This window comes from Montipora capricornis, chromosome 3 (genome assembly GCF_036669925.1).
Source record: "Montipora capricornis isolate CH-2021 chromosome 3, ASM3666992v2, whole genome shotgun sequence".
NCBI classification, from domain to species: Eukaryota; Metazoa; Cnidaria; class Anthozoa; order Scleractinia; family Acroporidae; genus Montipora; species Montipora capricornis.
Window position 1 is genome coordinate 21,684,326 of NC_090885.1, and position 12,500 is coordinate 21,696,825.

At 39.5% G+C, this 12,500-nt stretch overlaps 2 protein-coding genes across 6 annotated transcripts in view; one reads left to right on the plus strand and one right to left on the minus strand.

Annotated features, from left to right (window-relative positions):
• Positions 1-12,500, plus strand: part of LOC138040909 (cytoplasmic aconitate hydratase-like) — a 39,798-nt gene that overhangs the window by 27,092 nt on the left and 206 nt on the right. For all 4 annotated transcript variants that reach the window (XM_068886630.1, XM_068886632.1, XM_068886631.1 and 1 more), the window contains 13 exons: positions 1,074-1,174; positions 2,307-2,514; positions 3,133-3,337; positions 4,872-4,956; positions 5,186-5,342; positions 6,161-6,225; positions 8,791-8,850; positions 9,001-9,105; positions 9,906-10,048; positions 10,574-10,721; positions 11,112-11,234; positions 11,671-11,856; positions 12,009-12,500. The exon at positions 12,009-12,500 is cut by the window's right edge and continues 206 nt beyond it. In XM_068886630.1, the coding sequence (XP_068742731.1) occupies positions 1,074-1,174; positions 2,307-2,514; positions 3,133-3,337; positions 4,872-4,956; positions 5,186-5,342; positions 6,161-6,225; positions 8,791-8,850; positions 9,001-9,105; positions 9,906-10,048; positions 10,574-10,721; positions 11,112-11,234; positions 11,671-11,856; positions 12,009-12,122 (1,700 nt within the window). In that variant the 3' untranslated portion in view covers positions 12,123-12,500. The remainder of the gene's footprint in view (positions 1-1,073; positions 1,175-2,306; positions 2,515-3,132; positions 3,338-4,871; positions 4,957-5,185; positions 5,343-6,160; positions 6,226-8,790; positions 8,851-9,000; positions 9,106-9,905; positions 10,049-10,573; positions 10,722-11,111; positions 11,235-11,670; positions 11,857-12,008) is intronic.
• Positions 11,974-12,500, minus strand: part of LOC138040908 (echinoderm microtubule-associated protein-like 2) — a 25,745-nt gene continuing 25,218 nt past the window's right edge. For both annotated transcript variants that reach the window (XM_068886629.1, XM_068886628.1), the window contains one exon: positions 11,974-12,500. This exon is cut by the window's right edge and continues 963 nt beyond it. The gene's annotated coding sequence lies outside the window, so the exon portion shown is untranslated.

Genomic DNA, 12,500 nt, shown 5'->3' on the forward strand with positions numbered 1-12,500 from the left:
GGTTGTTTTAAGAGCAGATTGGCTTGAAGACATACAGTTCTGCATGTACGAATAGTCTTGGTTTTCCAAAAGTACATAGAGATGAATATTGTCATTCCTTGTTATTTTAGCAACTGTGAAGCTTGTCATAATCGATTTTTAGAGTTGCATGAATCAAGGATTGCTGAGCACTTGCCCAACCAAAGTTACCAGTACAAAGTACAGTGTACATGTACAGTGCTTGTTTTTCAATGCCCTAACCATCAATTAACTGACCTTTCTTATAATTATTAACTGAACAAGATTTCAATTAACTGACCATTTTTAAATGTGGGCTTAAAAAAAAGAAATTCTAAATGAAAAATAAAATTTTTATGTCAAACGTATAGTGGAAAATCTCCCTTGTTTAGCAAAGAAAAGTAAATGTAATTTTAGTTTAAACTGAATGGTCCGTGCTTGACAAAGTCAGGCTTTCAGCAGTTAGTCTGAAAGGCACCTTAAATGAAAGACCACCACATATGCCTTGGCGTTAGAGTCTATTGATGTTCTTGTTTTCCAGTCAAGAGAAGCATCTTCTTCTCTGTCAAAAATTAATAATGTTTACACCTTGAGTGTTGATCTTATGAAGATCAGAACCCATGACCCCCTGCTTGCAAGAAGAAGCATTTATTGTTGTGGTTATTAGATTTTTAGTATTGTAACAAGAAGTAATAATTATTGTAAAATAACTTTGTTATGACACTGACCAAGCTCGCATTGCCTGATTTTCCTTCACTTCTATAAAAGCATCCACAGACTGTCTTTTGCTGAAGAATGTTCAATGGGGAGGATGGGGCATTTTACGACTAAAGTTGGCATAAATGATGGACATAACGCCAATAGCTTAAAGACTTCTTTTCTTTTAGTAATAACCTTTGTGGAGAAATGTGCTGTGAAATACCCCATCAGTTGTTCAATGTTACTGTTGTGGCAGGCCTTGTTAGTGATAATGTGAGCTCAGACACGTCAATAGTGACTACGTACTCACAGAGATTGAGTTTGCCCTTTGTTTATCTGTACTAAATTGCATGTCATAATAAAATTGTGCTCCTTAGGTCGTAGTGAAGAGACCTTGGAACGTGTTGAAGCTTACCTGAAAGCAACAAAGATGTTCAGGGACTACTCGGACCCAAGCAATGATCCAGTGTTCTCTGAGGTGAGCTTGGAATTAGCAGTTGTGTAACTTCTAGCCGGTCTACCAATACATGCATTGACATGGAAAGAAGAAAATGAAAAGCTCACTTAAATTATTGTAGTGGAATCATTTAAAGTTTTCTACCTTCTTTTAGGTCAGATGGCACTTTTGTCTGGTATGATTCCTTAGGTAGTTCTTATGAATTAGGTTTCTTACAAATTGTGGTGATAAATTAGTTGAAAGGCACATAACCACACCAAGAAACATGAGAACCACTTTTTAATTTTATTTAAATTGGCTAAAATTTTGCATGTGGCAACTGCACTTACAAACATTATCATGGATTTGTGCTTCATTTTTGAGAAATAAAAAGTAAGTAAAAAATCTGTCAGCTCTGTCAAATGAGAAACAAGAGAGGCCTTTTTCTTAAAACTTTCTTTGAAACAAGTGGGCTGGTGGCTCAGTTGATAATGTGTGTTGCAATGCACAATAACTCCAGTGTTTCCAATAAACAAAAGTAAAATAATTTTTGTTGTAGCTTTGAAACCTGGACATCAATCGAGCCTCCTCCACCTCCTCCTTCCTTTTCCTCTTCTTCTTCTTCTTCTTCTTCTTCTTCTTCTTCTTCTTCTTCTTCTTCTTCTTCTCCTCCTCCTTCTTCTTTTTCTTCTTCTCCTCCTTCTCCTTCTTCTCCTCCTCCTTCTCCTTCGTCTTCTTCTTCTTCTCCTCCTCCTTCTTCTTCTCCTTCCTCTTCTTCTTCTTCTTGTGCTTCCTCTTCTTCTCCTTATTCTTCTCCTTCGCCTTCTTCTCCTCCTCCTCCTCCTCCTCCTTCTTCTTCTTCTTCTTCTTCTGCTTCTTTTTCCTCTTCCTCTTCCTCTTCCTCTTCTCCTTCTCCTTCTTCTTCTTCTCCTTCTTCTTCTTCTTCTTCTTCTTCTTCTCCTCCTTCTTCTTCTTCTTCTTTTTCTTCTTCTTCTTCTTCTTCTTCTTCTTCCTCTTCTTCTTCTTCTTCTTCTTCTTCTTCTTCTTCTTCTTCTTCTCCCTCTCGCCCTTCCTCTTCCTGTTCCTCTACCTCCTCCTCCTTCTCCTCCTCTTCCTGAACTAATACTGAAGTGAGGTGAAGATACATGTAGTAACCTTCTGTTCTGTTCTGCAGTTGGTGGAGATGGATTTATCATCTGTGACACCTTCATTATCAGGACCAAAGAGACCCCACGACAGGGTGTCCTTGTCCACCATGAAGCAAGATTTCATTGATTGTTTAAACAATAAAGTAGGTTTCAAAGGTTTTGGAATTCCAGAAGATAAGCAGTCTGTGGAAGTTCCTCTTACTTTTGATGGGCAGGATTTCAAGCTTTCGCATGGTAAGATTTTTAACATGTTGGCACAATTAGTACATGTACTGCATGCAAATAACACAGTTCCAAAGTTCACTATGGCTAATTTTGAAAAGCAAGTTAAAGTCTTAATTATTAACTCCCTTGAAAATTTTGTCATTATTAATCAATGTCAGTGCAACTAAAACTGGTACAAGCATGTCATTTTGAGAGCATGCTAAAAAAAAAAAAATGCTGTGGGGAGACCAACCCCTTGATGTCCCCAGTCTCTTTGCAGCTCAACTATCTAAAAATATACAAGCTAGTGTGATTCTGGAGACTGCTTATTATAAGCAGGCTTGCAAGTTATTAATTTTAAGGTGCTAAGGTGCCTTATTTGCGAGCTCGGGCGACCACATTTCTGAACAAGTTGCCTGAACGAGTGCCTTACTTGACTCATCTTCACTTTCTTGTAAACTTGGTCCCAGTTGGAATTAATTAATTCTGGGCTCTGAAAAAATGACTTGGGCCACTAACTTTTGATGTTGGAAGTTTGAAGGGCTCCTGGAGAATTTTCTAAGGCAGCAGCCTTGATTGATGGAAACTGTATAAAGAAGTAGGAAAGATTAGTTTGTGTTTTAATCCTTTTCAATCTCCTAATCAAAGGTTCTGTGGTTATTGCTGCCATTACGAGCTGTACAAACACCAGCAATCCGTCAGTTATGCTTGGAGCAGGACTATTGGCCAAGAAAGCTGTAGAGCTTGGTTTGGAAGTTAAACCGTACATCAAGACAAGCTTGTCTCCAGGATCTGGTGTGGTGACTTATTACCTGCGTGAGAGTGGAGTCATTCCAAGTCTGGAAAAACTAGGGTAATATGAATGAAAAGGACAAAAATACATGCTGTTGCAGTTTTGCCATGAAAAATGTATTGCCAACAGAATTATTGTTTAAAACATACACCCTGTAAAGGTACACCTCATTATTGACCATGATTTCCAAAATACACAGCATGCATGATTTTCTGAAATTGCACCAAACACCCAGTTTTGTTTTACCCAAAATGTACTTTATTTCTATTTATAAAAAAAAAACAGAAGCAAATGACCTGGAAGCGTGTAACTGGCAACTCTTTTCCTTGGAGTAAAGCTGGGTATTCAGTGTTCGACACTTCCTTTCTTACCAATTTGCGCTTTAGGCAACCAGTTTTGTTTTTTGGTTGCCCATGGTTTTTTCGGCTGCCCACCTTCAAGACCTGTTGCCCATTAAAACTCAAAGGATGCTTGTAAAAATGTCAGTTTTGTGTAACGTGTGCGTAAAATGGGCTTGATAGATCAACGCCACTCCTGCTCTGTGACCGTTGTGTTCTAGTAGCGTTGACAGTTTTGCTTTGACAAGCATATCTTAAAGCGATGTTCAATTTCCTGTAAGAGATCAAGGGAGATATCTTGAATATCTCTCTGAGATTAAGTTGATTTTGAATTAAATGCCATTTGTCCAATAGTATGTTCTTCAAGTCTTTCAAAGCTGGTTGAAATTGTTTGACTAAAGGTAGAATTTTCTTGTGCGCTTGTTCGATATCAAAACAGTATCGTAGCGTATTTGGCCGCGCGAAAACTTGGTTCCATTCTAATTAACATTCTTTTTGCGCGGAGAAAGATGGCGGCCACGAACATGTTCCTTCCAATCTGTCTTGTGTTTTTTACCAATATATTTTTAACAGACGAATAAATGACAGCAAAGAGATGTAACGTTATTTTTTTATCGTGTTTGCGGTGACTACTATTACTAGTCACTTTCTTGGTTGCAAATCAAATCGTTCCGCAAATATTAGTCGAACAAAAATTCTGATTGCCCGATCAGGCAAGTCTTAAGAGTTGTTTTACTTGCCCATGGATATATTTCGCTTGCCCCGGGCAAGCGTTCGTGTCGAATACTGCGGATTTTAGGACACCAATTTTTTGTCCACCTATGGACAAAAATAAGATCGACGCTGCACACGCGGGAAAATACACGAGGGAAGGGCTCTCGCATTTTCACAAACTCTTTTCTAAACAGCTGTTAGTACTACTGTAGAGCTGTTTTCAAATGATTGTCGTAAAACCAAAACCAAAGTAATTACTTCGGCCAAACAAAAAGGAGGGAGACAATCCAGTAAAATTAGTAAACCAATCAAAACTCGAAGTAATTACACGTACATGTAACCGACACAAAGCGCGGGAAGATGTGCACGCGCGAGCCACGATTGGTTTTGGTTTCACTTCTCATTGGTTGAAAAGGTGGCGGGAGAACTTTGAACCAATCACTTCGTGAAGTAATGGAAAACCAAAGTAATTCGCTAATTACTTTCGACACTCAATTGAAAACCGCTCTAACAATAAACCTGACTACGATTTTTCTTTTCAGATTTAATATTGTAGGTTATGGTTGTATGACGTGCATAGGAAATTCAGGCCCCTTATCAGAACCAGTAGCAGCGGCCATTGAAAAAGTAGGTCGAGTAACACGTAAAGCGAAAAATCGATGTTAATTAAAATAAGGTAGATAGGACTGGTGTATAAATCTATGATCAACGAAACAGCGTCAGCCAATGGTTCTGCAAAATTGAGCTTGCACATTGTATTATTCTTTGTGTTTTTTGGAATGCGTCTCGTATCCCTCGCGATGATGAAACTTTTTTTGTACATCAAGTTTATTTTGGATTGGTTTGTTTCTTGCAGGGTGACCTTGTTGTGGTGGGCATCTTATCAGGAAACAGGAATTTTGAAGGACGCATCCATCCCCTGACCAGAGCAAACTACCTTGCTTCCCCTCCCCTGGTGATTGCATATGCCATTGCTGGCACAACACTAATAGACTTTGAGAAGGAACCTTTAGGTAAATGAGAACTTGTATGATACCTGCTCCTATATGTACAATGTAAGTTAACTTGAGGCTTGGCCATCACAGGTTTGGTTTTCACCTTTTCTAGACAACATACCTCGCAATTACTGGGCACAATCTATTCAAATCCCCGTTTTAATTTGTCGTTAAACAGAACCAGAAGAAAACCACATACACTAACATTCAAAACGATTTAATCGAAAATCACTTAACACGATACTCGCAATGTGTAATACTACAACCGAACTTGATAGGTACGCAAAGCTATGTAAAAGATACAAAAGCGTGATTGTGCTGATGGAATCCCGGGTTACATGTCAATCAAATTAAATGATCAGATGTCAATCATCAACGTACTGTTCGGATGTAAAAAAAAAAACGATATGATTTTATTTTCTGAAATTCCCAGCTCTGAAACATTTTTCCACGCCGTCAAATCGTATTCTCCAACTCCTTCTGAGCTTTAAAATCCTGGAACATAATGGAACATAACCTGTCCATTAATTTCATCGTTTCCGCAATCGAGGAAAACGTTAGGAGCTGTGCCAAGACTTTTGTGACTGCCCCTTCACGTGTGCTGCACCTAAGATCTGGAGTGATTTTCCACTTGCTATTTGTGGAAGTGGAACTACACTAGATGTAATCAAATATAGCCAATTGGATTACCATTCCTATGATACTAGGCTCCCTTTGGAGCAATTATTAGTTATTGAAATTTGCAATTGTACGTACAACACACTCGTTTTAGTTTGTAAAAAGGTTTTGTTTTGGTATTAGAATGGTACAGTAATCATAGGTGTCTCCTCTGGTAGGTATTTCCAAAGACGGGAAAGAAGTCTTCCTGACTGACATTTGGCCAACAAGAGAAGAACTCCAGGCATTTGAACTTTTTGGCTTTAAATAACTTGAATTAACTTTACTTTAGAATCAGTATAGTTAAAGAATTGAGGCTAATCAGAAATACATGTACCTAGGTACCAGAATAACGGACTAGAATAGACCCTTTGGCGGTCATTTGATTTCTATATTGTTTCAAATAGCTATTATTGGATGCTCAATATGTATTTGCCACCTGAGAATCCCATGTCTTTCGAAACAATAGAAATCAAAATGGCCGCCGTATCTGCGAAAAGGTCTATTCAAACGGAAGTTTTCTACACATAAAGTAGGGAAACGTTTTTTTATTTTGCAGTGCTTTTTGGTGGTTGAGGAAATAGTGTGATCATAGTTAATCGAGGGACTGTTCTGAAACCTTAAAACCTTCAGACGCGACAACATTGTCGCAATCGATGTTGAATGGACCTCTTTAGCTTGTACGTTTTGTTTTCCCATTTCAGACCACGTGATGCATATATATGCACGTGTATAAGACGACACTGATTTGAAAGAAACTGTTCCGTAGGGTAACATCACGTGGTCTGAAATGGGAAAACAAAACGTACAAGCTAAAGAGGTCCATTGACCGTAACAGTGCACAGTCAGTTGTTTTCGCTTCGCACGGGTTGATTGGTAATCTTCTCGGAAAACACCTGTTTTGTGCACCATCATGCAAGTTAAAAAAAAATGCAGACAAAAACGTGAAACGAAAAGACTTGTCGAGTTTCATTACCATCTCCATGCATTAACGATGGTGATAAACAAATTAACTCAAACTGAATCAAATCAAAATATTGGTTTTTGAGGAGGGAAAACAAGTTGAACTTCATGGGACACGTCGTGGGGACAAAATCACCCCAAAATTGGTGTTGAACAATTATGAAAGTATCAGCTCACACGAGGGGACATGTCGCCGCAACATATCCCTGGGACATGTCGCTGCAACATATCCCTGGGACATGTCGCTGCAGCATATCCCTGGGACATGTCGCTGCAACATATCCCTGGGACATGTCGCTGCAACATATCCCTGGGACATGTACCCGCAACATTTTCATGTGTGTGCACATGTTGTGATTTTGTCCCTGCTGCATGTCCCCGCTAGACGATCCTAATGCATCCCGCCTCAGTGTGTACTACACACCTTTTGTCGCTGCAACATGACCCATCGTGTCTGCCCACCATTTCAAGAAGCTGATGCTGACGACTTTGTTTCCTGTGAATAATAAACAGTTCCGAGTTGGCATCAACATTCCTTCAAGTCCTCGTCCAGTCCAATTGTAGGGTCTTGTTTTAAATGTTAGTCCCCATTCATATTCTAAGAAAAGTACACCTTGGGCTTGCTATTGAAATAGATTCAAATTTGAAAATATCAGTCTCTAAGAGCGAGTGATAAGGGCCGCGCTAAATTCTACATGCTATTCCGAGAACTGATCTTAATTAAGGTCTTGGTAAAGGTAAAATTGGGTGTCACGCTCAAATTTAAATCAATGGGCTGTGAAGTATATTTTGCCGAAAGAAATTTCTGAAAAATTAATTTTAAAGCATTTGAAATCGCGGGTGTCAATTGAAAGCCTTCACGCGCAATCTGCTTCCTTAGCACGATTGGCTCAACACAATTTGCTTTCAAGTTGTGGGCGGAGGTATTCAAGAGACCGTGAACTGCACGCGAAATCTTTAAGCTCGATTTTCTAGAGCTTTATTTTGACGCCAAAATTTCAACTTCTCGGGCCTCCTGTCCCGACGGGTTTTAAGATATCCCTATATTTCTAATAGATGATTGTACTACCCCAAATACGGGGTGAGAAGTGTTTCGTTTGTCTTCGGAGACTGATTTTATGGCACTTTTTCTTCTGGAATTAATTATGAGATGAGAGTTTCAACTTTGGTGCGTGATATTTCCTTCAATTCGTAACATATAAAAAAATCTTCACACGGTATTGGAGTGCATTCATCTGTGACTAAGATACAACAAAAAGCGGTTGTTTTCGCAATAAAGCGAAGGGGCAGGAGCTTCTGCAGCAGACTCGGTCATTCTGAGTTTGAGGCCTCAAAGCTAAAAGGCAATATTAAATATGAGAAAACTAAAACTTAATTCAAAGAATTCAATCTGTTAGCTTTGATATGATATATAGTTTGACCCTATACAAAAAATAGCTGCGCGACAATTTTTTTTCCGCGGACACCTCATTTTCCTTTACCGAGACCTTAAAGGAGTAGTATCATGGGAATTATCCCTTTTATTTTGACCAAAAATTTACTAAATCGATTTTCAGTGACTTTTTTATTCTTGAATTTCTTCTGGATCACCGCAGTGAGATAAAAATCATCAAATTTTAAAAGAAAAATGAGCCACACTAAGTTATTACGGAATTTATTTATAAGATGCAAGGGAAGTACTTGAAAACGTTGGCCATAAATTTCTGTTTGCCATCGGTAAACAGGTCTGCTTTGCTTTCCAGATTTTTACTACAATCATGAGAACTGCCCCTTTAAGGAGGCAGGTTTCTTTGTCGCTTGGCGATCACGCTCGAATGACTGTGAATTGTTTTTCTCTTATCTTTAGGTGATTGAGAGGCAGTTTGTGATTCCTGCGATGTTCAAAGAAGTCTATTCCAAAGTAACGGTACGTAAAGTATGTTAGAAACAAGAAGAACGGGAGAAATAGAAAATGGCCTTTTGCAAAGATTGTCCCTTTTCTTGGTAAAATTTTTGATGTAATCCGAATCTAGTTTAGAGAAAACTTTCGAATGCCTTACTTATCCCATCTTTTCAGGATGGCAATCCACGCTGGAATTCACTTGATGCCCCTGGCAGTTTGCTGTACCCATGGGACCCTAAATCAACTTACATCAAGCACCCGCCTTTCTTTGCAACAATGGTAAGTGCAGACATGCAGAATCAAGACGTACGGCCCATTCATGGTGTAGTTCAAGATGGGTGCGGAACCAGGGATCGGTATATTCGCAAACTGCTGCTACCTAAATGTAATTTTTTTTTTTGGTTACCAAGTTGGGGTAGCAGGTGGCATTTTCGTATCATATAATTGTTAACATGGGCTCCAAAAGGATGAAAATTATTGAACGAAAACTATACCGAAATTATGTGGGGCTTAACGACCGTAATTCGTTGCCATCCATCTTGTGTCATCTGCCGCATTTGTTGCTTGCGATTGACGTAAATTAAAAGAACACAGAAGCCAGGGTAATGCCTTTAGTTTTATGAATAAAGCGGCTTGTTAACAACTAGCTGTTTTTTGGCCGAATCGCATAGTACTACTCTCCTCTCATCCATATGTTAAGGTGGCTCGAAGTGACAGGTTTCAACAATTTGGAGGGAATGTCGTATTAGGAGGATTGAGTCTACACACTGTTACATGTAACGCCAAATAAAACAGCAAGAATTGCTTGTGACGTAATAGTTTACCATGGCAGCAAAAGAGCCAGCTAAAAGCACCCTATGTTTTGTCCTTAAACGCTTATATCTCAAAAACGAATTTGGAGAACCCCATTTCTGATAATATTGGTGAAAAGAAAAAAAATCCCTCTAGCGAATTCAGAGCCATCTTAAATTTTCCAGTTGTGAAGGTGCCTATAAATCTCCTCCAGAGAATTTGTTTAACTTAAAAGGAACGTTGAATTGACGTATTTGATGATCATGTGGCGTTTGGCTTTGCTTCAGGAAAGAGATTTACCGGTTCTTGAGAGCATTAGGAACGCAGCTGTACTATTAAACTTGGGAGACTCCGTTACTACTGACCACATATCACCGGCAGGCAGCATTTCTCGCACCAGTCCCGCGGCACGCTATCTGGCTGCGAAAGGGTATGAACGACGTTTTCCTTCTTTTCGCTTTCAGTTTGCCGTAGTAAAGTCATTGGAAATTCAGTAAATCCGTCTTTCCATGAAGAGCTTTTGTCAGTTTCATGGAAATGGTCCATTTCCCCTTTGTTCAAGGTTTTGTTTTTCGAACGTTTTCTCTATCCACCTCTCATTCTTACGTAGGTTGTGTAGCGTAATGTGGCTATTATACAACTTTAATGGTATTTTGCTTTCGGTTTGGGTAGAAAGCCAATCATAGTGTATCTAGCTAGAGCTGCTACATCATTTGTTCACGATTTTTTCCCGTTGTCGAATACAGCAGTATCCTTCACTGCGTTATATAACCCAGAAAGAGGTTGGTCTTTGCTTACTGTACGATAGCATATCTATCATATGGGTTCGTAGCTTTCGAGTCGTCTGTAGTTGGTTTCATCAAATAGGAGTAATATTGAATTCATCTTAATATTGCACTTTAATTAACCAATATCTTGAGCAGAGATAAGAGCTGAGGTTTTCATCTTGTTACAGGCTTGCACCACGTGAATTCAACTCTTATGGATCCCGTCGCGGAAACGATGCCGTTATGACTCGCGGCACTTTTGCTAACATCAGGCTGGTCAATAAGTTTATAGGAAAAGCTGCTCCTAAAACGGTCCATTTTCCTTCAGGGGATACGGTATGTTAACTCGTATGGGTTTATTTCTGTTGGGTTTTTTTTTTTGGCCTCTTGCTCTTATATATTTCCGTCGGATGTTCAGGTCGCCATCTTGAAATAGAAAAACAGTGGAGAGTTGGGGCGAGGTAAAAAGTTTACCAAGATTCTCGCCCCAATTCTCCCAGTCTGCAGCGAATCCAAAATGGCGGCAAGACACTCGAAAGATCGAAAGATGAAAACCACCAAAACCGCCTGCACTGCAGGCTATCTTGCTCTTGGCAATCGTGGTTGGTATTAACGGTTTTGCATGGTGAGCTCTTTGTCTAACCCATTTTACAAGTTGCAGGCCGGTTGTTTCTGACCATCATTAAATTAATAAGGTTTTGTTTATTGATTCGTTCTTACCTATAGATGGATATTTTTGATGCCTCTGAGCGGTACCAACAGGAAAAACGCCAACTTATTATTCTTGCCGGCAAGGATTATGGGTCGGGATCGTCACGTGACTGGGCTGCCAAAGGACCATGGATGCTGGTAAATGTTGAACATAAGTCAGCTGACTTGCTCTGTAATATGCTAGTTTCGAATTCTGCGCACAAGCAAAAAAACGGAGTCGAGATTTATGGATAAAATTTACGTTTTCCTTTTTTTCCCACAAAAAAATGCAATTTATTCCTTTGAACCTCGGCTCTGCCTTGTTGTTCTTGCACAGTGCATTGTGTCGTGGGTAACAGGAACACGGTGATTTAATGAGAGGATCGACCTTTAAGTCTTCGGCATCAACAGTTTGTTTTCAACGTAGCGCAACATTATTACTTGATACCATGTAGCTAAAGAAGTATGTAGTAAATGAGTTAAAATGGAGAAAACTTAACATTGTTAGATTTTGGAATCGTCTGTGCTTGGTTTTTTCAGGTTTTATGGACGTCTTTATTACGTCTAATCGTCTTTATGATTATTCGGTTTTCAGGGTGTCAAAGCAGTGATCACAGAGAGCTTTGAACGAATTCACCGCAGCAATCTGGTGGGAATGGGTATTATGCCCCTTCAGTATCTTCCTGGCCAGAACGCTGAAAGCCTGGGGCTCACCGGAAAAGAAAGTTACACAATAGAAATACCTGAAGATTTGAAAACTGGCCAAACTTTGACTGTTAAGGTAATGCAATCCCATTGTCACGGACTTGTCGCGCTAGAACTTTTCCAACTACGGATGATCCCGTTGTTCCTTTGCTCCCCCTCCCCCCCCCCCCCAAGGCAACGACATATCTCAGTGTCCAATGAATCACTTGTTTCTTCATTTATTTCCAGTTAAATGATGGTCGCTCGTTTCAAGTCAAAGTTCGATTTGACACTGATGTGGAACTAATGTACTTCAAACATGGCGGCATCCTGAACTACATGATCAGGAGCATGCTCCGATAATAGAACCACTGACATGAAATGGAGACGAGGTCTACGTAAGGCGCAGGAGGATCCAAGCGCGTGCATAATAACTATTTAAACCTTATGCTTGAAAGAAAGCTAATGCAATGATCAGGGGCAACACATTTAGGGAATGATGCGAAGATGACCACTGAGCAAGTAATCACTTGTCTAGATCTCTTCGTGTTCTTGAATGTAACTTGGGAAACTTAATTATGATGCACTTCAACAAGTTCAATATTTACATTACTGACATTACAAATTACTAATAACAGACTAATAACAGACACAATACATCTGAATGTATGTAAGGTATCGAGACAAGTTGTTTTGATGACCAACTGCAGAAGAAAGAGCTTCGTGAGAATCGAACTCTGA